The sequence below is a fragment of the Pezoporus occidentalis genome, unplaced genomic scaffold (assembly GCF_034315485.1).
Source record: "Pezoporus occidentalis ecotype Australia unplaced genomic scaffold, CSIRO_AGI_Poc_V1 ctg11, whole genome shotgun sequence".
Classification (NCBI taxonomy): Eukaryota; Metazoa; Chordata; class Aves; order Psittaciformes; family Psittacidae; genus Pezoporus; species Pezoporus occidentalis.
Window position 1 is genome coordinate 4,270,761 of NW_026912886.1, and position 25,612 is coordinate 4,296,372.

The 25,612-nt window shown below is 42.5% G+C and overlaps 1 protein-coding gene across 3 annotated transcripts in view; it reads left to right on the plus strand.

Moving 5' to 3' along the window:
* RFX7 (regulatory factor X7) overlaps positions 1–25,612 on the plus strand; it is a 50,039-nt gene that overhangs the window by 13,928 nt on the left and 10,499 nt on the right. The window contains exons 2-5 of one of the 3 annotated variants that reach the window (XM_062627683.1): positions 8,519–8,552; positions 16,247–16,329; positions 17,149–17,271; positions 23,270–23,396. In XM_062627683.1, the coding sequence (XP_062483667.1) occupies positions 8,519–8,552; positions 16,247–16,329; positions 17,149–17,271; positions 23,270–23,396 (367 nt within the window). Of the gene's footprint in view, positions 1–8,518; positions 8,553–10,170; positions 10,246–16,246; positions 16,330–17,148; positions 17,272–23,269; positions 23,397–25,612 lie in introns of those variants that run through there. The other 2 variants (XM_062627693.1, XM_062627702.1) reach the window with 2 other exon arrangements.

Genomic DNA, 25,612 nt, shown 5'->3' on the forward strand with positions numbered 1-25,612 from the left:
TTCACAATTGGTTTTAAGAACACGAGTTACCATTGTGAGATACATGAGCTGTTGTGATGGTTGATTTGCTGTTTAGCCACAAACCTGCCTATCTGGTGACTGTATATATCCATTCTTTCTGCTTTTAGTGGGACATACTTAAGATTTAGGTTGACCACTCAAGTTCCTGCTTGAGTGACTTTTTCATGTCACTTTATTGAGATCACCCTGTGCTTTTTGCTTTAAGCCTTTCTAGGCAATTGATCTTTGCAGACTACTCTTAGAACGATGCCCTGCAGTGCCTCATGTAGATTGTTAGTAATAAATGTAGGGTGCAGCTCCTCTGAAGTCATATCATCTTCAACATATCACATATCATCTTCCCACATAACGTACAGAGGGCATTGCATCCTTGGAATAGGGTCCTGCCTGAATATAATAATACACATAGGTTTAAATTCAGAGCAATGAGGAAAGATCCAGGGTGAGAGCTGTGTAAAAGCACTCTCTTTGTCTCTTCTAAGAGTTCATTAAAGTAACTTGTGGCAAAATGCTGTAGCTGTATTTAAATAAATGTAACATCCCCCCCCCCCGAATTTAAATGACTTGTTGCTGGAATAGAGCACCTGGTCTGTGTGGCTGTTGCAGGTTCTTCCCAGTAAGAATTGTGAAAGAAGCCTTTAGCATTGAATACAGCAATATCTCTTCAGAGAGCTAAAAGAAATGTATGTAGACCCAGATTTCAGATGTAGGTATGCTGATGTCTGCTGGCTAATTATTTCTCGGCAGTTTATTACAATGGGCTGTGTTGGAGACTTGGGTGTTTCATTAGCAGCCTTATCTTCCTTCTTTGTTCAGCTGTTTATACAGTTGGCATTGTTTAACACTCAGAATATCATCATAGTGTCAGAAACGGTGAAGGGATTAAATTTTTATCCAATGTAAAATACTTTAATTACATTCATTTTAGTAAGAAGCATTGAAATCATGCACTTGACCAGTTTTAACCTGCACTAAGTTAAAATGTCGTGGCATGCTGAACCACTGCTTTTCCCAGCACTGTGGTGCATCATTGCTCCTCCAGGTGTCGGATGGAAACTGGTCTGGCTTACCCTCTTTGGTGAGCGGAAGGAGATAGATTAGCTTGCAGTGAAGATGAAATGGTTGCAGCTTGCCCTTGCTGCACTGTTGTATCGGCTTGCTGTGCTTGTACCTTCCTTGTTTCGCTGAGAAGAGTGGTTTGACTTGGCCTGAGGAGGAGTCTGTCTTGAAGCTGAAATATCCAATATTTACAAATTGGTGAATACTTGCTTTGTTTACTTTTTGAGGCCTGAGGGTTGAACGCTTCTCTACATTCCCAATGGGCACAACTCTGTGGCTATTTTTATGCTTTAGGGAAGTAACAGTACTTCATGTGCTTCCAAGATGCAAGTCCCTGTAGATTTCATCTGGAGTGAGAATATATATCTACATTTGAGTGTTGGAGGATTTACTTTGTCTTGTATTAAATGTTTTGCTTCTCTTTGCTTGTGTTTGTGCTAGGTTCAGCTGCTTTGTCTCTACAGCGCGACACTGAATTATCCCCAAGGGACAGAGGAGTGCAGGCAGGGAGAGAGCCCCTAGGTGGCATCAGAAGCCACCTGATTTTTGCTCCTTCGTGCCAGAGGGTGAGATGTGGATGGGAAGGGAGACATGCACTCATGCTGGGATGTCAGGGTTGACTGGTAGACGTGCCCAGCTTGGGCACGCTTACCTTTCTCAGTAACCTGTGCTAGCAAAAGCTCTTACTGCATTAAGTGAGCAGTATGTATAGTCAGCATTTCGCTTACTCAAACATATTTCAACCTTTTGCAGCTCTGCTTTCTAAATATTTAATTGAAATGCTTTTACAGCCATTTTACTCATCAACATGAGCCAAGCCAGACAATGTAACATGGCATATGTTAAGATGTTAATTGAGTAGCAGCACACATAGGTGGCTGTTTCATAATTTTCTCCTTAGATGATCCTTGGCTCCAGTTTAACGTTTCTTTGTGGTTCTAAATGGAAGGTTACAAAAAGATATATTTAGAGCTGTTAGTCTAAGAAAGAAAAGCATTAATTCAGTAAGATTAAGATTTAAGGGCTGAATCCTGCAGGCACTGCTGGGACACAGTGCTTGTCGTGGTAAGGATGTGATAATAGTACCTTTCTGATAGTACCACTTAACTGTAATAGGGTTGCTAATCCTTTTATTGAGTGGTTCCTCACAGCATGCACAGTAAATAGATTATTTTTTTTTTTTTTTTTCCTAATGTCACCTGATGCCATCAGGCTTGTGGAAGTGATCGGATCTTTCCAAAAGGATATATGGTCAGTGTAATAATGACCCTTGCTATTTTAGCATGACTTTCAGAGAGATGACTTTGCCAGAACTGTCACTGTTGGTATTTAGTATTGGAGTCTGACTTGCTTTCCTTGGGAGCTGTCTGGGTTTTTGCCAGAGTCAAAGAGGCAGGAGGACACTACACAGGAAAAAGAGCTCCTGAATCAACACCCAGGTACCTCCTGTGCCTGGGAGACACAGACAGGCCTGGGAAATGCTGCTCATGTGGTATTGCACCCAGAGAAGTAGCCTTTCAAGACTACCCCTAGACCCTGTTGTTCAGTAGTTTGACAGACAATGTCAGAGATTGTATAGGGGACTGGCTGGTGCAGTGGGAAATGGAAGCTTTTCAGATCTGAGTAATTTTAAAAGGCCATGTGGTCAAAATAATTCTTCTTGGCAGACAGCTCTAACTGCTGTCCTGGGTTTCCTTCTCGTATGTAAGGCTTGTTTGCAGAGTAAAAGTACTGGGGCAGCAGTGTGTGGTCATGCAGTGTGTGGCCATACAGTGTTAGGGTCATATGTGTGGGCTATGAGTGAGCAGTTGAGAAGGTTTCCTGTGACCGTGAACAGCTCCTGCTCCTGACCTCCATGGGTGGGAGCTGTGCCGAGTTGCTACTGGCTCTGTGCTAAAGTCTTACAAGAAAAAACTTACAAGCTTTCTGCTTTGTTGGGTTTTGTTTTGTTTTTTTTTTTGCCTTCTCCAGTGCTATTTTAGAACATCATAAACCTCCTCTCTCTTTATTAACTGTCTGAGAGGGTAGGTGGTTTACTACCTGAGATGATAACTAGTTAACAGTGCTAAGTAATATACCTTGGAGATTTCCGTTCTAGTTGCAACTTTTTGTACCGTGTCCTGTGTATTGGGTAATAATGTAACACCGTGCAGGAGTACTGGAAACTGGAGCCCTGCAGTTGGGAACCCTTGCTGTGATGTTGGGAGTCATATCCTGTCTTCCTGATGTATGGCACACCTATTAGCAGGGATGGAAGGTGGTTCCCCTTCATTAATTGCATTAGGGTTCTGCAGAAATAATGTTTTCGTTAGGCTGTCCAAAACGTACCAAGCACATAAAACACATCTACAGAGGCTGCTTTTGGGAGGGTATACCAGCTTATGCAAATACTTGCAGTTTTGGGCTGAAGGGAATACAGAGTATCTGTGCGAACGTCACTGATGGTATGAAACTTGTAATGAAAAATATCAGTCTTGGCTTTCTGCATTTGGCCACTTACTCAAACCACTACAGTATCTTGCACAATAAATTGTGGCTCCACTTGTCCCCTGAATTTTGCCGAACTGGATTTGTTGCTGTCATTGACATCTTCCTCCATTCGAGGACTGAGTTATTGCTAGTACTTGAATGAGGAGAGCTGTTTCCCATGTGACTTGTGGGACTGGGAGGGCCTCTGCTAGAGCAGTGTCCTGGAGGTGCTGCTGTCCTCCTCCTGCCAGGGTCACAACCCAGAGCCCCTTCACTGGCATCCTCCTGCACAGTGTGTCCCAGGACAGGAGCTGTGCGCAGGGGATGGGTGTTCACTGTGCGCGTGCTCCCCCAGTGTTTGCTGTGCTGTTTTCATAGGGAGTGAATGCTCTGCAGCTGGAAAGCTGATAAGGGTTAGATTCAGTGGCTGTGCAGGCTTTGAGAAGGCTTAGAGTTAACTAGGCAGTAGCTAATAAGGGTTTTATTTTACCCCTCCCAACCAGCTTCCTCTTTCTGTTCTCACAGGCGTAATGCCTCTCATATCCCCTGTGGTTATATGGCGTCTACTGTTTGCAGCATTAAGGAACTAGAATTCAGAGCAACTGAATTCTGCCACCTCTTGTAATACGATAGTCCCCTGCTGCTCAGTAAAGTTCAGCTACCTGTTCCTGAAAGTGAAATGTTACTTAATTAGAAGAAGGTTCAGCAGCATCTGTTTTTATGCCACTTTGAAATAAATTTACATCTCCTTGCCTCCTCCCTCTGCTTTTTCCCCTTGGTGCAAAGTAAACCCAGGTGCATACCTGGGGAGAGAACACACTCCTCATTCTGCCCATGCCAAGTTGGAGCCATTAAAATGGGGCTGTTTTGAGTAGAAATACATAAATAGGTCAGGGAAAGCAGGCATGCATACTTTGGCATAAGATAGAAGAGCAGTTTGAGGAAATGCTTTAGACTGATTTCCCCCCCCACCTCCCTGTTCTCCCCAAGATACTCTAAGGAGTTTGTCAACGTGGCTTCAGCATTTAGAAGCTTAAATTACTGCAGCTGTTGAAAGTTACCTTCAGGATTCTCTCAAAGGTCTTGGTCCTAAAGGTTAAGTCCAAAGCTGAGGCCATTAAGATGGGCTGGAGGTTTTCCAGTGAGGCTTCCCACTGCAGATGCAAGGCAGCCTGTTCCCTGGGAGGACATGGGACTGGGGGTCTCTGTGGAACACAGTGGCTTTTGGAGGGAGCCACTCTGCTATGCTTCTCTAAACCACAGGCTAAGAAACCCCATTTTATCTGCAATTCTGCTGAGCAGTAGAAGATGGGTTCTTGTGTGTGAGTGGCTGATGGTAGCTCTTCAGAGGAGCACAGTTCACTGGTGGTGTTTGGGAAGAGTTGGCTTTTTGAGGGGCATTGCAGTACACAGGAGTACGTTCCTCTTAAGTCACTCAGTGGGCCTTACCTTTCAAACTGTCTTCATGCTGGTATGCACAGAGAGAGTCATCATTGGTTGTGATAGTGTCATTGAATTTTGAGGGGGGAGCAAAATTTTGTTATATAGTTTTATGCTCCCACGTTCTTGTGGTAGGTCAGTATCTGGTACAAGTTGATAAATCCAAGGTGTCTGTAAAAGCAGGTACCTTTGTTATCACCCGTAAGAGACAGCTATCCTTAGAATCGCAAGTCATCTTGTGGATGAAATTGCTTGAAGTAGCCTGAATAAAGCTGTGGATGAAGTAAGTGAAGAGTTTAACTGCAGGGAGGCTGTCAGTATGAAGAGCTACCAAAGAGAGAGCAACATCAGCTGTGCTTCTAGGTGTGGTGGGTCACAGTGAGCCCCAGGAGGAGCTACGCTATCTGTTGGCTTGCGGTACGGTTTCTAAGTTTAGTTTTCCGATGGGCTCAGGTCCCTGGTAGGTTGAGCCGGTTGTTTTCATTAGTGAGAACATCTATTACTCCTGCTGCTCTCCTGCAGCTGTTCCTAGACATGCAGCAGTATGTGGGTAGCAGCCTCCGAAGGTCAGAAACCGCTGAGGCCTGATTCAGCCTTGCTCTTGGGATTGCTGGTTGCAGTTACTGCAGAGTTGGGTAAGGGGTTCATTTGACAGAGGCAGAAACAGACTTACTTATTTATAAACAAAATTTCAGCTTTCAAAACTTACCTGTCCTGCTAGCGGAGGCAAAGGAGGGGTGAAATAAACCAAAGTGGCAAATACAATGTAGCTGGAATGGCTGTTCCTTTGCCACCTTTGTCACTTTTCCTTTTTATCTTCTGATTTGGTGGAGATGTGTATCCTGCAGTGTCATCTAGTGGAGCTTTTCTGTGCAGTGCTCAGCACCATGAGAAGGTCCCTGTCCCAGCAGCTTCCCAGTGAAAGGGCAAGTTCCTGAGGGTTGCCATTTCTTGTCTTTGACATAGATAGCTCCACTGGAAGATAAATAAGCATTTTTTTTTCATAAGGCACAGGCTTTATAGAGTCGGGCTATGCTAGCCTACTTGTGCTCTGGCTAGGGTGAAAGAAGCCTCAGTTTACTACTAACAGATTTCAGTGGTGTCCTCCCAATATACTAGGGAGCATGGGGCAGGAGATGAAAAATGAAAAAGCTGTAAAAATAGAAGCATGCTTGTCCCTGCTGAAGCCATAGGACCTTTGCCTTTTAAAATGTCACGTTTGCTTGCATATTGGAGGACATGAACTTGACTATCCTTTTTGTGCCACCAGCTGATGAAAAGAAAACGGAGAGGGACTGCTTTTGATGGCCTTATTGTTGCTCTTGTGCTGCAGCTTCTCGACACTGTTGATCAGTGCTGTAGGAGCAGAGGTCACAACTGGAAAAGCCTGAACTAAATTTGAGAGTTTACATTTACTGACTCAGACTGATACCTGGAGATAAAAGCACAGCTCTAGGGATCTCCTGCCCAGCTGCCTCGTGGCAGCTTGCCTCTTTGTCTTTGCAAGAAGAAAGTATTAATGCAAATGGGCATGCTTATGCACAGTTTGGCAGAACCTAGCAGGGTGGGAAGGCATGCTGGCTGAAGCGTGCTCTTCTGAAGAGCCTAGTACACAGTGTTATCTGCAAGTCTATAGAGCGGAGACTGTATTTGGACCAAATTTGATCTGCCTGTCCCCTGCATCCTTGTATTCTCCATGCTCCTTTTCTGCATTAAGCTATCATGTAAAGCCACAGAAAAGGTTTAGGTACAAAAATGGGCATGTATGCCTGAGCCCTGGTGCCTACTGCCATGAGCACAGCTTTGTACGAGAGGCTGTGGATCTGAAGCAGCACAGGGACCTGGAGGCCCTGCTGGAGGCAGGAGGCAGTGGGGTGGTGTGGAGTCCAGGGTGACAGAAGTGGTGCTGAAGAGCCCTCTGTTTCAGCATGACTTTTGTCAGCATGGCTTGGTCAGCTTTGGGTCAGAGACAGTGATAACTCTTAGCAGCAGGAGGTTTCCATGCTTGGTGTCCTTTGACTAGTAAGTCGGTGGTTTTGGAAGAGCGAGATGACACTTGTGTTCCCTTCTGCAGTTGCTACAGTAGGTGTGATTGTCTTCCCTAAGGCAAGGAAAAGCTCCCATTTTACTGTACTTAGCCTTTCCTGTTCTCAGAAATCCTCAACATCTCTGCTTTACTCCCTTTTTGGTATTCCTGAGGATCTACCCAACTGATTGTCTTCTCTACAGGAAGTCAGTTGAAGTGGATGTCTGCTGATGTATCTGCTTTAGTGGACTGGTCATATATTCTTACCTGTAGGCATTTTTTGTTGTATTCTGTCACTACAGCATATGCAGTTCTAGCATGGGAAGGGGCATCAGTATTAGCAGCTCCTGCAGAACAGAATTTTAGATGGTCATGTTTCAAAATGCAGTGTTGTAACAAGCAGGACAACCAAACTCCTGCCCCTCTGACACTTGATACAGCAGTAGGTGCTGTTTCAGTAGCTTTGGTTCCTATCATTGCCAGACACTAGAGCCGTTTGTTTTGCTTGTTTCTTATTTATGATTTTGGTATATCCATCAGATACCTTACTTGGTCTTTCTTTGTATGTGGTAGCACCTGTAGAAAAGTAAAATAACTGGAAATTGGATGTTTTGTTGTGCTAACAGGAGATTGAATTATATTTTATTCTACTAGGAATATTCCTAGTAGAACAGGAAAACTCTTCCTGAACTCTGAAAACTGATGCTTTGTGCTTGCTCAGTAGCTGTCCAACAGGAAAGACTGTTGTTTTTTTTGCATGTTAAAGATTCTGCTCCTCTTCAGAGTGATAATAAAATGCCTTCAACTGATGCAGTTAGACCAGCATGTGAAATAGAGCACACTTAAGAAATGCAAAAGCTGCTTATGGGTGTGTTTATATGAAGTATAATCAGTTCCATACTGTTTGCACTCCTTGGCACATGTACTGAGGTCATTTATGGCATTCTTTAATTCAGTCCCCACCCAGTGGCTTCTTAAGAAGCCAACTGGGAGGTAGCAAGACTAACGTGGAAACCTCCTGAGTTGCCAGTGGGATGCCAATTGTCTGCTTTGTAGCAGCTCTTTGGAAAGCTAGAAATAAATGCCTTGAAGTGGTGGGATTTACTGAAGTGTGGGGAGAGAGGGTGGTAATTGTGTTTACAGATGAACAAGTAAAATGAATCTGAATTGTGGAAGAGCTTACAGTAAATGTAGTAACGTCCATACTGGCTGCTTTGCAACTTGGGATAATAGCTCCAGTTGCAATGATACCGCGTTAAAAAAACCAACCCAGTTCTTATAGAAGTGAGTGAACTATCAAGAATCCTAACAAACAGTTAAGTTTGGGCTGACGTTCTATGAAAAAATAGCCGGATGAGTATTCTTCCATGAGCTAGCAGGATATTTCACAGCAGGAGGTTAAGCCTGTAGTGCAGTGATAGAAATTGTAATATGTGGTGTTTTTGTCTTTGCTGTTTAGATTAATTCAAGATTTCTGTTCTCTCTTTCTTCCCTCACGTCTAGCAAAACTGTACAATCTAAAGTGGACTGCATTTTGGTAAGTACAACTCCAGAATGCTTTTTAATATTTAATGAACTGCAAGACCAAAATAGATGGCTCTGGAGGCTGGCAGCCATTATGAAGCCTTTCCTTAGCAGTGCTTTAAGGTACTGCCATTAAATGGGATCCAAATTATTTCCCATTGCCAAAAAAAAAAAAAAATACATGATGTGGGTTTGGTGTTTGTTTTTCATGGAAATATTGACCTCTGTTTGCTTGCCACTTGTATAACTGTCAGTATAGATACGGAAAGGTGACTTAGTGCTTTTGTAAGCATGATTTTGTTGAATGAAACATACATATTGCACAGATCAGAGTATGCAAGAAGCTAATTGTGCCTTCAAGTTCCATTGCTCTTTAGGCCTTTAATGACAATGATTATGTTGCTGCTTCCTTGGAACAGCTAATTAATGGCCAGTAGTGCATTTTAAGGAAGGAACTGCATGTTCACACAAAACCTAGCAGACTGATGGCCTCATGTGAAAATCTTGCAGGTGTCATAATTACCAGATTTTTGGGTTTGGGTTTTGGTTTTCTTTCAAGTCTTGTTAACCTCAGAAGCTGCACACTGGCAGGCCTGTTAACTCCACTGTACTACTTAGGACAGAGAGACACACAATTTCTTGAAGAATGAAAACCCTTGAAATGCATAAACATCATCTTTCTTTATGCATTAAAATAACAGGATCTAGATTAGAGATGATTTCTAGGAAGCAATATCTAGCATGAACTTAGAGGTTTTGTTTGTTTTTAATAGTGAGCAGGTTGCAGATTTCTTTAAATCAGAGTCCTAGTTCATGAATCTTAAGACTGAAAGGGGCTGCTTATTCTGACTTCCTACCTTCAGCATTTCATCCAGAAGTACCAGCGGGTGAGACAAAACAATGACATACACAACCATCTGGATACGATCAGACATAATCTGTTCAGCTGTATGGCTGAGCTGAAGAATACTCCTTAAAGTCACATTATCATAGGCTAATTCAGATGAAACTGAATTCTCTTTCCTTAAAATGTTGTCTTGCTTTAAACCTCTTACTACAATAAATTAAGCTGTTGTACTGCAGACAAACTTGGACCCAGTTTTGCATTATAAATTCTTGAATGCATCCAGCTAGAACTGTGATGCAGAAATGTCATTTTTGTCCTCATTATTGCTCATGGGCATTTGTGGGTGCAAAGCAGGTGTCATAAGATCTTAATTTTGTTGTTATGTGACTCTTCAGTGGCAAAAGGGCAAATTGTGAAATTGCACTTGTAAAACTTTCAGTACTGGGTTTTTCTGTGGTGAAAAATGGGAAGTGGGGCAAGTGTTCCTAAGTAGCATCAGAGAGGGAGTAAATAAGTAGGAGGTTAACCAGTCATCTGCTGCTTGGAAAGCCATTTTAAGAAAATTGAATGACATTGGTCTATTCTGGCATTAAATTCTGTGGATTTGCAGACCTAGGGTACTGAGATAGGGATTATCAATTTGTGTGAGCCCATTCGTTTGTAGGTCTCATTCATTGGATGAACAAGCTCTTTTTCTGAATAGTGCTCCTGGAGGCAAAGCAGTCTCCATTGCTTGACTTGGAACAGAACAGTAATGTCCTGATGGTCTAATTTTCTGTTCCAGATGCCTCCTTGTCTGTTCTGCTGATGAGTTCAGAGGAGTCCTCAACAGTGGAAAGGCCACTCTTGGTTAGCAAAGGTAGATCTAATGCTGTTCAGGTAGTTTAAAAAGGAAAAACCCAACATCAGAATAGTTTCAGGAAATAAAAATTAAGTTGAATTCTGTCAAAATGGCTTCTGCATTTTTACATGCTTTCAGAAAGCTGTGAGCTGCAAGACAGAAGTTAAACTACCAGACCAGGAACTGTATAGCTCTAAATAACTTATTCGGAGCTTCCTTGCAGCATTGTCCAGTTTTTGTCCTGCAGAAGGTAGATGAGCAGGTTGCCTCTTTCTGGGCATATGTATGGGTTTGTCAGAGCAATCCTGTGATTTGGGTCCCAGCTGCCTGCAGAGAGTCAGACTCCAAGCTTGTGGGCAGGTCAGAACATTTCCTTTAAGTGCACATTCTTACATGTCTGGTTCAGATGGAAACCTTTTCAGGGCCTTTAAATCAGTTTCATGAGGCACCAGGGGACAATGTCCCTTGTCTCCCTCCTTACTCTAAGGAGGAGATCTGGGACTAGCTTTTACTTATACTGGGAGGTGCTGGTGATACCTTGGAGCATTTAAACTTGATCAGTTTGCTAGTGATCTTAAAAGGAAAAACACCAATAGAGGAAAAATCAGTCTTGTTACCATTTGTGTTTGGTAACAGCAGTCAGAGTAGCAGTGTGCAGAGCCACATACAATGCTATTTAGCATGTAGGCTCCATAGTTCAACACAGGATAGCAAGAAAGAGAAATAGGAAGAGGAAACTGAGGTGATGGCAGTAATTTTGGTTGTGGAGGTAGCTAGCAGAAGAGGACTATGGAAGACAGCTATTATAAGGGCACTGGAACTGCAATTACTCATACAAGAGACCAAAGTCATCTGCCTTTTGTTTGGTAGGCTGCAGCACTTGCCTCCTGACATACTGTCAGTTTCTAGAAGATCATAAGAAAATCATTGTATTCTGTGCAATCCAGAAAAGATAATTAGCAAGAATTGTGGTGTAAACAGCCATTAAAAATTCATTACAACATCTTTTTAACTGTAGTAAACATGTCTAGCAGTAGAGTCTCTTATGACTTTGCTTGTTATATTTGTTGCCACATACTAAGTGAACTCTTGAACCTGATTTTTAAAACTGTAAGCTCCATATAATCACTCAGCAAGAAGCTTGAAGTTTCTTTCCGTAGTCCTCTGCAAAGAGGTCAGTGCTGGTGAGGGTGTGCTGGATTGATGGCCATGAAACCTAAAGGTGGTTGGTGATGGCTGGAGTGGTTAGAGTGTGGGCAGCAGCAGGACCAATATGCCAGTCTGCCTCTTCTGCAGCAGAGAAAGAGGGTAGCTTGTCTCCTTGGCCCTAGAGGAGATGGGCAGAAGCTTGATGAAGCTTTGGCAGCTGTGCTTGGGCACCATCAATGCAAAGCTGCCATGTGTTTTTAGGGCTTGTTTGGAATATTTAGCACCTGAAATATGTTTCTGCTTCTGTTCAGATAAAGCACGTCAAATGTATTTATTAGCAGCTTTTTAGGATAAGAGGTTCTGTTTCAAGTATTAGCCATTTTCAGTCTTGATCATGTTTCCAGCAAACCATCTGACCTTGAGCAAATTATCCAACCTTTGCTTCTTGTTTCTCTATTCACAAAGTGGGGAGATGGTTGCTTGACTGCTTGGCTATTCTTAGTCTGGTTGTTAAATAATAGATGTTTGTTCTGCTGAAGTCTGACAAGCTTTGGAACCAGTCTGCCAGTAGGTGGAAGTTATATTGCCATTGGCATAGCCTTTTTTACTTCGATCAGAGTATAGGTATCTATAAATACTCAAAATGTGGAAAGAAATATTAAGATCACTCCATGCTCTCTTAAAATAGTAGTCTTCCAAAAAGCTTGCAGCAGTGCCCCTGGCCTTCAGCTCCTCTTCACCAGAACTCGAGGACAGAAATAACCTGTGGAAATGTGAAATAGTTCAAATTGAATGCTGTTTTTCACTCTGTTCATTACAGAAGTTGTGACTGCTAACTCTTCCTTAGTGTATTCTTCCTCTATCTTATCTAAAGTTTGGCTGACTAAATATTTTCTTCCTTAAAACAACCCAGAAAAACCTGGAGTTTTCCCAGGGTAATCCCTTTTGACAGCTTTAGGATGAAACTTCACTAACATTGATGACCTGATGCTAGGTCAGCAGGCAGAGAGAACCAATCTACTACAGTCAGGAAACCTTAAATGATATTCTGTGGTTCTGAAGACTCTTGTGCTCTGAAAAGTTTCAGTGTCTAGTTAGTGTATCTCAGCATGAAACCAGATGTCAAACTCTGCTATTTTCATTAAAAAACCCCAAACCAAGAAACCCCAGACTAAAACCAAACACAGCATATTGGCCATTCTGGTTTATTTCACAGCTCAATCAAAATGCCTGTTAGAACGAAAAAGGAAGTTGCATCTGTTCCTAAGAGATCCTTGCTGTGTGTGTCGTAGACAGCAAAAGGACAGATTCATTTGGCTACTAATAATGCAAAAATAAATGGATCTCTGGTTTAATTTTTTTGCTGCATATGTTATGCATTCCTATAGTGAACTAGCTGTATTTGGTAACTGTCATACCAGAGATTGCTGCTGCTTTATGGGTTACTAAAAATCTTTGCTTAGCTGTGACTTGAGGTTTGTAATTCTTTGTCCTGTGTTTTTCTGTCTCAGATTCTAAGACCACTCAAGTTTTGGCTAAATTGAAGCTAAGTTGTGAAAATAAGTCTGAACACTGCTTGCTCTCCACCTTCACTGAATTTTCCTTTACTTACTGTGGTTCCAGTTACAGGAGATGAATATAATGCATGAAGACCAAGAGTAACAGAGGTGCTTTGTGATGGCTTTGCACCTTGGTCCTGCAAGCAGTTCAGCATGAATATGCATTTTTCTAATGCAGCTTCAAGAAGTATGGTTTATAAATAGCCTTTGGAGAATTAGGCAGTCTGATCTGATAGAACTAGTCAATCGAGGTTCGGAAACTTCAAGCTACATTTTTACTTTTAAGGAGCAGATAAGGATTCCCCAGACATTTTACATTCTGTATGGGTTTTAAAACTACTGTAGCATAAGCTTTTAAAGGGCTATGCAAAGTGGAATTTGCCCAAGATGATGTCGGCATCCCGGTCTTCCTTTTGATGTTTTGACTCTTTTGTACTCTGTTGACTTATTGACCTAACTGGGGGGGAGGTGGAGGAGAAAATGCGTAGTATATTTTGTGTTCTGTTTCTTTTTATTCATTTCCATATGCATCCAATTTAGCACAAAGTGAAACTCAGGGTGAATGAATCTTTTTCTTCTTGGTCAGTAGTCAGTAGGCCAGCTGAAATGTTCATCTTTCTTTTCTGACTGCGTTAAGAAAGCAGAAAGTTTTGATGCTTTGAACAGTTGTAGTAACAGAGTTATTACTGAATTCCAGACCTTCAGCACAGAGAACTGGTGGATGTCAGCTGAGGCTGAAGAAGAGATTGTACTTCCTGAGGTTGTAAGCAAGGATTTGAGAGTTTTAGAAATGTTTAGAGGAAATAACCTAAACAAAACAATGTTTAACATATTTTTAATCTAAACAAAACATGATGTTTCCTGAAGCTACTTGCACTGGCTGTCACACTCCATCTCCTCACTGCCACTTCTCCAGTTTTGAGATGATTTTCTCTAAATAGATTCAGTCTCATCTAATAAGCTTAGGTTTATCTAATTATCACCCAGGTAGGATTACCTCTGTGGACTGCCTTGACTCCTGGCTGTGTGTTAACTCTCCTGTTTCGAGGAGGTCCTGCCTCCCCAGCATTTCGCTGCAGCCATTGCTGGAAGCTGGAGGAGTTGTGCAAAAAGTGCTGTGTGGGGCCAGGCGTGGGGAGGAGTGGGGTTTGAGTGACAGCAGAGAGAAATCACCACTGTCCAGCTGCTTCTGTGCTGAGGGTGTGAGGAAGCCGCCTCAGCTCTAGGGATGCACTTTTGCTGATGGGAGAGTTGCTGGCTCGCTTGCATCTTTTAAAAAAGGCTCTGCTAACATAATCCCAGGCACATTTTTTTCTCTACACATGTATCGTTGGGGTTTTTGGTTGTGTTCTTTTAATTGGGAGGGCTTGATGGGTGGGCCTGTATAGCAGAGCCTCCCATAGCTCAGGGAGGGCCCTTCCCTTAAGCCCTTCCTTCTGCCAGGACACAGCAGAAGTTGCTTCAGCCGCAGTGGGTGTTGGGACAGCTTCAGGATATTTTGATGAAAGATAATGTTTCTTTTAAAACCTCACCTTTTATGTTGCCCTCTGGCACATGAGGCTTGGAGGTGATAGGCTGTCTTCCACCTCAGTGTCAGAGTCATGGGGTGTTTTCGTTTTGCCTGGGATGTTTTTGCCACATGGTTTAGCGCTTACCACGCAAGGTAACATCACCTGCGCTGCATCCTTTGGTGTGCTGCTTTGGCAGTTCCTCAAAGGAGAGGAGGTCTGATAAAGAAGTGCAGGCTTTCTTGCAGTTGTTATGTTTCTGTCTTTTAATAAATAAGTGATTAATTTTCTTTGCAGAATGTTGATCTTTCAGTAATGGGTTTTCTTAAAGGAAAACTCACCTGCTGTGACTTATGCAGGAAGGCAGGAGCGGAGAATTTGGCAAGCTGCACCCAGTTAAGAAATACCTTTCTGGCTATTTGGTGGTCTGAGCACCACTGCTGTGTAAGCTGCTATAGAGCCACACAGAAATCGGGGTCAGCAAATTTCAGGAGTTTGTCAGAGGGAAGGAAAAAAACCCAAATGCTGTGGTTTGCTGCAGCTTGTGAAAGCAACAAATCGGGTGTCTGTTACCTGGCTGCTGCTGGAAGTGTTTCTCTTGGCTCTCAGAATATGTGTGGCATCGCTGGTGGCCCAGTTCTGCGGAGCAGTTAGATAGTGGGGAACAGCAGGCCACGTGCCCTCCCAGCACCCTTCCTGGGTGGCGTGTCCCAGTCCCTGCCCAGTCTGGAGTCATGGTGGGGACCTGTGCATTGGGTGCAAAGCCAGCGGAGGCCAAGTGGGAGCTCACCTCTCTCAAGTACTGCTGTTAATTTTGTTCCAGCTGAAGTGCGTTGGGTCTGGACATGACAGAGTAGGTAGGGAGCCCCAGGTTGAAGTGTTTGGTTTTTAACTGAGCTCCAAAAGCTGTATTCTGACTTAGAAAGGGATCGTATGAGTCTTTGACTGTACTGATGGTGCACTACCTCATGCATTGCTTCTGCAACATCTTACTGAAGGAGAGCCCTTTTGCTTCTTGTTGCACGGTTTTACTCGGACTGCTGTAGAGCAGGCCTGAGCACATTACCACAACAGATTCCCCTAGTATTTCTAAGCCCATGCCGCTGGTTTCAGATGACCAAAAGCTAGTGTGTATGTAGCAATCACTGTTTGCATACACCAGGTAAAATTCCCCCTTGTGTCTGATCCTCAGCCAGTGGGAGGAGGAGTCTGGAATCACTGAGGTTGATGCTAACTGAATGCCTTGTCTTCAGTATCTGTTCAGTGTCTCTGATTTCCAAAGGGAACAAACAAAAAACCCCACATATGTGTATAAATAGATTTTAAAATGCCATAATTGAAACCTGTGACGCTTAACTCTTAGTGTATAGTGGATCCACAGCATCAGGGCTGATATCCCCTGTTGTTACAGCATAGCTGGTTTTGTTACTGTGTTGTCAGAGCTGCTTCATGTGTGCTCTGAGAAGATACAGTTTACATGTTATGTGTCTGGTTACGGAAGTGACCTGGGAAAATGCCCATAACAGATTCTGCTTTTGTTGCATGGGACTTCTGTAGTGAGGACAAGTGCTTTCTCGTGTGTGATGGTGTGCAGATAAAACAGAAAATCACATTTCTAGTCCCAGAGTGCTCAAAGTCACATTTTTCCACATAAGTAAATATTTTCTTGTTTTCAGTGGTATCATTGAGGACTGTGCTGTTGGATGACAGTTCTCAGCTGTCAAACTCAACTTTTCTGTTTGCCTTTTCTCCCCCTGCCCCACTTCTTTTCTTTTTTTAACCCACAACACCTTTGTTATCTAGCAAGAAGTTGAGAAGTTTACAGACCTAGAGAAACTCTACCTCTACCTTCAGCTGCCTTCGGGTCCCAGCAATGGAGACAAAAGGTATGTGTGCAAGTGTGTAAATGCGAGCAGCTAGTACTGAAAGCTTACTTTACTTCCTGTGACACTTATCTGCTGAGGAACCATTCACGTGATGTGTTTGGTAGCAGAAGCAGCCTTTATTAAGCGTTAGGGACTCTTCCTGAAGATTGTGTTGTGCTGATGTTTGTTTTTTTTTAACTTTGGAATCTTTAGTGCATGAATAGCTTGTAAGTACAAACCTCCTAAAACACAAGAGTCATCAGAGAAAGTGTTTTGCAGCCCAAGTGTAATCGTTTCTTCACTTTTTATGTAGGAAGTGATAATAGAGCAACACATGTGATGGTGGAGGAAAGAGGAACTAACGGTATTTCTGGTAACATTTGTTTGACTAAAGGAAGGTCTAGAAAACCAAGCTGACAACATCACAAAGCTGGTACATGTTCTCACTAGGATGCTTATCAGCCTGCAGGTGTTTCCAGGAAGCACTCTGAGCATCTGCTGGCAAAGGGCAGCTGGCAAACTGAGTGGGCAAAGCTTAGAGGTGGTCAGTAAGGAGCAATAAATGTAAGAGGGGAAGTAGGTGAACTCTCACCCATCACTGTCCATTCATGACTGCGTATCAGTAAAGAACTGGAATGTGAGGTCAGTATGTTAAATTGTGGATGAAGGAGGGAGATATCTGCTGCTCATGTCTCAAGGAATAGTTAAGTGTGTGAAATTGCATCCCTCGCTGTCTCTGGTGTCTCTGCCTACCTGCGTAGGCAGACAGTTATAAAGTCTTGTAACTGAGGAGCAGCTATGGAGCAGAGACTTCATCAGCATTGCTTCTTCTTTCACTAGTGATCAGATCTCCATGTCATCCAGCCGTGCCCAGCAGATGCACGCCTTCTCGTGGATACGGAACACCTTGGAAGAGCACCCTGAGACATCCCTTCCCAAGCAGGAGGTTTATGATGAATACAAGTGAGTGCTCCTGAATTGGAATCATGCATGTGGCTTTAGTGAGTGTGGATAGTTCTGTGACACTGGCTCTACAGGCACTCTACTGATATGCATGTATGAGTGCGTACAGTAGAACAAGGCCTTGTATACTGATGTACCTAAGAATGTTCTAGCTACAGTGAGGCAAACTGTATTCATTGTTTCTGCCAGTGAAGATAAGATTGTGATGTTTAAGTTGTGTATTAGATACGCTGAAGGAAAGATACAAGCATGTCTTAACAAATCAATATCTGTATGAATATTGTTTTGGTATTTGGACAGAGCAGCACAGGTAAAAAGCACTAGGTATTATCTGGTGGTACATTTTGGTCTGCTTACTTGTACTGCCTTATATGACTGCATTAACTAGGTTGAGGGGCTGAATTGTTCCTCCTGGAAATGCAGCTATTTTGCACATAAGATCTAGCCCGTCACACCTCTCTTTTCAGAATAGTGCATAAATATTGGACCTTCCTGCAGCAAACCTGATTTCTACAGAGGCACTCTATATCTGAATATGTATGAAACCAGTAACCAAGGCCACTGCGAGTCTGTGTTGTCAAGTCTCAAAGCTACCATGTAACGGGAAAGCGATTAGAAGCAAGGGAGAAGGAGCTGTCTGACGGAAGTTGGATTTGAATTCATTTACAGAACATTCCCTGGGGCAGGAGAGGAGTATGGGGGGAGAAGAGAATAATCATCTCCAGCCCGGCTGCCTGAAGATGAATAGCAGATTTGTGATCTAGTATGAATATTTCCATAATCCGAGCAGCGATTACAGTAATTTGCAGTAAGCCAAATCCCTTCACCCTCTAAGTGCCTACAGGGTTCAGCCCTTAGTCATTGTTATTCCAGGGTTGCCTTTTGTGAATACCTCCTTTTAATTGACTCTCTGGTCAAGTTTTTCACTGTGAGCCCCGAACCATGATGGCATTCGCTCGCCTGGGGTTGATAAACACGCACACACCTATTTCTGAGATGGTGCCATTGACTGGAGTGGTGACGCAGCCTGGAAGTGGAGCCAATGGCACAGACGTGCCGGGGTGGCCAATCCCCGAGCAGCAGCCGCTCGCGCAGACACAGCAACAGCGGCAGCTGCTGTGCGGGAGAGAGATGGGAGCGTTATTCTTAAATATATTTCTTATTAAATAATTTATGGCCTGCTTCAGCAACAAATCTGCTTGGCTTCCATGCTGTGCCAAGCTGCAGATGCCCGGAAAAATCATCATCTACAGATTGTGGAGTGTGAAATTTGGATGGCTTTTGTATGTAGCTGCATCAAGTATTTGTGTATTGTATTTTTTTTTTCTCCCCTAACAAAATAAGGGTGGTAAGCAAATATTCAGGAAAATATCAAATGTTTGGAATCTGTTCTCCTTTGAAAGCATCTGTTCTGTTTTTAAAATATTCAGTTTCTTTGAATATTTTCATGAGTTATTCTTGCACACGAAAGGAAAAGTAGTCTTGGAGTGGGAGGTGGGGAACAGACATAAATACATGAGAGTTAGTTTTGATAAGTCATTTTTCTTTGCCGAAGGGTGTTAAAACCTCTCAAAACTCACTTCTGTCATACTAACAAGTTACCATTTCTTTCCTCTGTGTACCAAGATAGACATTGCATGAGTTTACAGTGAGCAAGCTTATGCACTCTGCACATATAAATCAAAGTTACAAGGCTCCAGAAGAGTGATGCGTCCCACCAGCATCTCAATTCCTGCTCTAAATTTTGGTCAAAATAAATCTTGCAAAGCTACTGGGCTTCTGCATCACCTTTCATGTATTTGGGTTCATTTCTTTTCAACGAAGAGGGAAGACAGAAGCTTGCAATCCTCACAAATACACCACTGGCAAGTGTGGATGGTGTTTCCAGCTCCGCCATGTTTCAGTATCCTCTTCTTGTGCCTATTCCATACAGCAACTCTTCTGTTTTCTTCCTCTTCTATTTAATTGTGAATTCACATCTCTGACTGGATTATAGTGAATGGATTCCTCTCTCTTTGGAAGGGAATAAAATAAATGAAAAATGCAGCGTACTACAAGGCAGTAGCACTTGGGAAGGTTGAGAGCTTGCAGCTGAATTTCAGAAAGGAGGTAGATGAGAGCTAGTTCACCTCTCTTGTTGGTGCTGTGAAGCTGCTTGTTTCTGTTGGCAGACATGGTTCTGCCAGCTTCTTCTGGGACTTATGTGGGATACTCTGGAAAATACTATGGGAACTCAGGAGGAGCTGCCTAATGCTAGGTAGCCTGTAGAGAATGTATGCTGCCTCCCATCAGATACTTTCAATGTTTTAAGTCAGTTTTATTTGGGTGTCTTCTCCCTGTTAGTAAACACCCTTCTGGAGGCCGCCAGGTGTAGATTTAGCTGAGTTTAGGGAATTAGGATTTTGAGTCTTAAGTGCAGAACTGGAGTAGGTACGCAGATAAAATCCCCATTTGCCCACAAAGTGGTTTGTTGAGCCTTCAGTAAACACTTGGGTCCTCTTATCTTGCTTCAACTGTGGTGACACAAGGAAAGAAAGTCATTCATGTGTAAGTTTGGTGCCCTGAGGATTCACTTGATATGCTTAATATGGATTATGAGGTCTTTGGGTCATCCCGTATCTCTTTCCTTTAGTCTGTAAATCATTAATCCGTGCTTTTCTGGCTGCTGGGCCACTCTCATGCTAGATTATGTGCACTAATATTAAGAATGTAAACCAACAAGTTAGGAGAAGAATATTCAGAAACTAGCACAAAGAGGGTGATAATATGGGAGTATCATGCCTGCTAAAAAAAAAGACACAAGATACTAGTCTTTAGATAGCACTTAACCAGTGTTTTCATGTAAAACTCCCTGATAGAAACAGGCTGGGACCTATTGTATTGTATATCCAGTCCTCTGTCAAAACCAGCTACCTATATATTCCTTTCAAAAGCCAAACTCTACCTAAAGCAGCTGTTTCCCACCTCTACTGCTGCTCTTGGGAGTCTGACCTGCACTTAAAATGGTTTTCAGACATCTGGTTTCCATCCTATCTGATTTTTTGGGCTTATTTCTGTGCTAGAATTGTTTATCAGCTTAATAAGAGCCTACCTCTTCCTAAGGTTCTTTGCTCTAACCTGCTCTTAGAGACCAGTGTTTTTGCTGGATTGGATGAGCCAAGATCTTTGCTTCATTTCATGTGAAGTTCTTCATCATCTGCCGTTCATGTTATTTTTTCTGCCCAGGAAGCTCTATGGGCTGGGCTGCATAGCCTGATTGTCTTCACTGGCTTTTGGGTTAATTTGTATGGTGGGAGGTATACTTCAGGTATGCTCCTGGGGTCACCTATGTCTTGAGTGCATGTAAGTTTAAGATCTTAGGGAAAAAAGAAGGGGCCTTTTCTCCTTATGATCATGATGTGGAGCTCTGTACAAAGGAATGTAAGCAACCGCATGCCCATTGTCATTCCTGTCTCTGCATAGACCTTCCCTCCCCCATCTGTTTCCCCCCACCCTTCAAATAAGCAAAACAGCTCCTGGGCTCAGCGATGTGCCAAGAGTGCAAGTAGCAAAGAGAAGAGCTTCGGGGAAGAGGCTCCTGGTGCGTGTTGTCAAGTCAATGAGAGACCACAGATGGACATGGGGGATTCTCGGCTGAGCCAGGAGGAGGAGGGGCCACATGGGATGTTTTGTCTGAAAACTGAAATTACATGATAATAGCTCAGAAATCACAAGCTTGCAGGAGCTGCCAGTATGGATTTGAGGGGACCATGTAACTGGATGCTTTGCTGCTAGCAAATAAGTGTCTTGAAACAGATGTGCTCGACTTGAGGAATGGATCTTTTTTTCCTTTTTCATTTATTTTCTCCTATGCAGGGAATAATTTTAACTTGGAAGTCGATAGTTTGGTAGGCCCCTAATCCTGTTGTTCTGCTGGGTTAGGTTTTCGTTTTGTTTTGCTGACATTGTTGAGTTTCAGAGACATTGCTGACTGTGGCAGAGATACTCAGAGAGCCCTCCTTTGCATGCTAGTTGAGACTTAAAATCCTGTAATCAGCATAAGTAAGCAATAAAGAGCCACCTTCTAGGAATTTTCAGAATAAAGTTATTGGGGCCTGGAAAGATGCGAGGGCCAAAAAAACAAACCTGCACAGATATCTATCACCCATAAAGCAATGTCTGATTCCTAAGAGGGTGCAGTGAGGCAGCAGAAGTATTCCTTTGTAATAACTTCAAAGAGACACAGAATTCAGATTCTGTGACTGACCTGCATTGAGATGAAGTTGGATAAAAACATTCTTCATGTCCCATATAGAGACTAGACTAACGGCTGACTGTCAACCAAGTTGTAGGCAACATCTTCTGGTTGGCACAGAGTGACTGTGTAGATGGGGAAGCAGGTGTATGCAAACTCTGCAGGGAAATGTCATAACCGAAGAGTGTAAATCTTGCTCTTTATCATCATCAAAATCATTACATTTGTGGTGGTGCTTTCCAAGTAGAAGATACTTTCATACCACCAAGGCAAAAGCAGCAGATACCTGCTCTGTAATAACTAGTATTTTGAAGGAGAAAATGCAGTGGAAGTATCTCCAGAAACATACTTCTTTCTGCAGAGGCATTCTGACTGGCCTACTTGGATGCAAATGCCGTTGCTATTTGCTGCCAGTTTTAAGAGGTGATGCTGGGCATGAAGGACGTGCTTCAGGAGTGTTGCTCTGTCTGTCTGTGTGTGGTTTTCCATGTATGTACCTGATTAGAGTAGCAGGCAATGTGTTGTATGAAGTGACTGTTTTTCTGCTCTCCTGCTGATGCCCACACAGTCACCTTTCCAGAGGTGGTGGTGTTTTGTGTATTGCTGGTAGGACATTTCAGAGGAAGGGAGGTCATTGCTGTCTGGTGCAGACTCTGTGACTGCAGGAAATCTGCAAGAAAATGCTCTGGCAGTGTGTGTTTTGGGCCTTAGCACAGTAACATCTGTGAAATGCCACAAGGCTCTTGAACAAAAGGCAGTATGCATTCTCATCTTCGTGCAGCCTTAAGCACTTACTGCGTAGGTAAACCTGCCGGAACAGTTCCCAGTTTTCTGCTCTGGTTTCTCATGTTTGTGATTTTCCAGAGCATTCAGGTTTTGCAGTGAAATCAGTGATTCTTGTTCCTGCCTCAAGGAGATATTGTTTAAATAGGTGTTGAAACAAATTTTCTTGTGCTGTTTGTGAGAACTGAGGACAGATAACAGTGCCTGTTTTACCAGGATAAGTAAACCTAAGAGAATAATCACCTTTTGTTGCTTTATTCCCCTGTACCATCAGGTTGCATGCTCAGTCACATAAAGATCTACATTTGCAGAGGCAGTTGAAATCTGTTAATTTAGGATTGTTAACACAAAGGTGTTTATCATCAAGCAGCTCTCATAGTTCTGTGCTGGTTACAGTCATTAGAGGACTAGCTCCTTCAGTATGTGTTTGTTATACCGATAAAGGCAAAGCTGGTTCCCTGGAAAGGTGTGTTTTATTAAGTTGAGTTCTGTTTAGCTCTGTTAAATTGAGGTTGTGTAGGCAGAATCTTTCTCTGGACGCTGACAAATCTCTTACTGCTTTTCAAACATTCCTGCAGGATTTCAGGCCTTACCACACTCAGGTATACTTCTGGTTAGAACAATGTCTCTGCTTCTATTATGTCCTAAAATAAATGAATTGAAACATATGATATGCTTCAAACTAAGTTGTGGAGTAAATCTTAACTGTGCTCTAGATAATGCCACTAGTTGTTATGTCTCCACATGACTTGTCTTTGAACTCAGTAGAGAACAAGGCTAAAACTATAGTATTAATAGCTCTGTTTATACATTTTTAATGCGTTCAATGCATTGTGGATAGCTTCATTAATGTTAAATGTGGTTCTAAATATGGATGGTTATAAGTGTTTTCTTTTGAAAACCTTTGACGGAGTCTAGCATGCAGGCTGGCCTCTTCTATTAACTTCGATTCCATTCACGCTTTCTTTCTCTTTGTTGCAGGAGCTATTGTGACAATCTTGGCTACCACCCATTAAGTGCTGCTGACTTTGGAAAGATCATGAAAAATGTCTTTCCAAATATGAAGGCCCGTCGTCTAGGCACAAGAGGCAAATCAAAATATCCTTTGCTCGAACACTTCTCAGTAACTTCTTCTGCACTTGCCTGGTGAACATCTGTCGTTATGGCTTAACTACCAGCTAAATGTAGAAGTAATGTTAAACAAAAAATGCAGGCACTTTCCCAACGTTCTTTAAAAATCAGTAATTGCAGTAGTGTAAGGTTGCAAGATACAACTTCGGAAACAAGTGCTTAAATTTAGCTTCTGACACGTAGTTGTCACAGCAGCGAGGAATCAAGGAGGCTTTATCATTTAGTGCAAAGGGAAGTAATGGAATAAAGGAATGTACCTTATGTATGTGCAGTGACTAATATTTTATTGGTAGTACAGCTCAGAATTATCAGAACATTTCTTGCTTTTCTGTTATGCTTGTGCACACCAGTAATGTAAAAGTTAGTTGTAAAGCCAAAGATCCTTCTTAATCTGTGCTACAGGTATTGCATTAAACTGCCTCTCAACTGTTAGTATTGCTTGGAAGAGAAGAGGGAACTGGGAAGTTGTCACAAAAGCTCACTTTGGCCTGGAAGGCACAACCTGAGCCTTGTGGTGCTGTCAGGGAGGGAGACAACTCCTTCAGTGCATGGTGCAGGCCTCCTGAGATAGGAATGGCAATTTAAAGCAAGAGCCTCTAGGAGGTGCTGTCTCTGTGTCTTGGCTGCAGAGTCTTGTTCCCTGTGTCCAAAAGTTGGAATTCTCTTCCTTCCCTGTGTTAGAGAATAGTCATCCCAGAGGGCATGCAAAAACACTACCCCACTTAATGGTAACTTAATACAAACCTTAAAATACTTAAAACCCTGATGCTGTCATATTGTAACTAGACATAACTGTTACAAGCAGAACTGCACACAGTTAGATCTTGGGACAGATTAGTTTAGCAGTTAATAGGCAGCCAGTGTGAAGAATTGAGTGCAAATGCTGTGCAAAAGAGTCTGCTCATACCACTGGTGCTTCTACTGCTTTAGTGTAGGGCAGAAAGCTCTGATATGTAAAAAATGCAATAATCAAGTCTAAAGGAGGCTACAAGGTTATGAATTTCTTAGCCTTTTCTGAGACTGAACTGCGGTTTATCTCGTCTTTATCATGCTGAGGTGTTCCATTAAAAAAACAAAAAACTGCTGTGATTTTCAAAGTAAGTAGGTTTTTCATTAAGAATTTTGTCTTTTCCAAATTGAGAATTACACCTTCCCTTAAGAATCAGTAGGAACCATCATGATGGTGTCTGCTGCACCCCTCAGCATCCGCCCTTGCTCTGTTCTGATGTGCTGGGTAGGCTAAGCCACTGCAGTGAGCGAGAGAAGGAGATGGTTAGAAAGCCAAAAGGCATCAAGGTAGCTTGTAGGCTCTAATTAGGAACCACTCAGAACAACTAGCAGTAATGATGTGGACACACTATAATACCAACCTTTGCCAAGGTCTCACTTGAAGCATGCACTTAGGGAATTAAATGCTAGCAGGTAGCCCAGAAGTGTTTATCTTCCCTAGAGGAGAAAAAGTCTCCCATGTAATAGTAAATGAAGAAACTGTGTCAGTTAAATTGTTTCATAAAATACAGTGTTGGATTATCTAGCAGGGGAGTGCAAAAGTTAGTAGTGATGTTCTGGATAGAACTAGAGAAGTTTTAAGGAGGAAATCAAATACTGTAATTGTAGCTTGACCCAGGGTATCTCTTTCAGATCTATTTCATAAGTTTCTAATTCGGAATGATTTAAATGGGACCTTAGCTCACATTTACTGTAGTATGTAGCCTCCTTACATTTATTTAACTGTAATTATGCTTAATCCAGGTTAATGCAAGCTTCATAGTGTAAGAAAGAGAAATACAGACATATTTACAGATTGTGAAAAATTAGTCTGAAGAGGATTTGTGTGTATGTGGACTCCCAGTGTAATGCTGGGGAGAGGAAAAAAGGCTGATTTGATTTTTAGACCTAGAAACAAGTGAGTAAGAGTAATGGAGGGGGTATATTTTTGTGTACTGATTTGACGGCATCAGCGTAAGAACAAATCTGGGTATTTGTATCCATATTTTTACAGAAGAATTATCATGGGTGGGGAGAGAGCAACAAAAACAGTGTGAGATCTTGGGAAGAAGTGTCCTCATCAGTCATGTTATCTTGTTACGGAGAATTTCTGTAGTTTATTGAAGTCCCTTAGGAGAAGGAATTGTCAGAAAATTCATCAAAAAGGCAAAAAAGAGCAACTCAAAACTTAAGTTTGGGAGCACA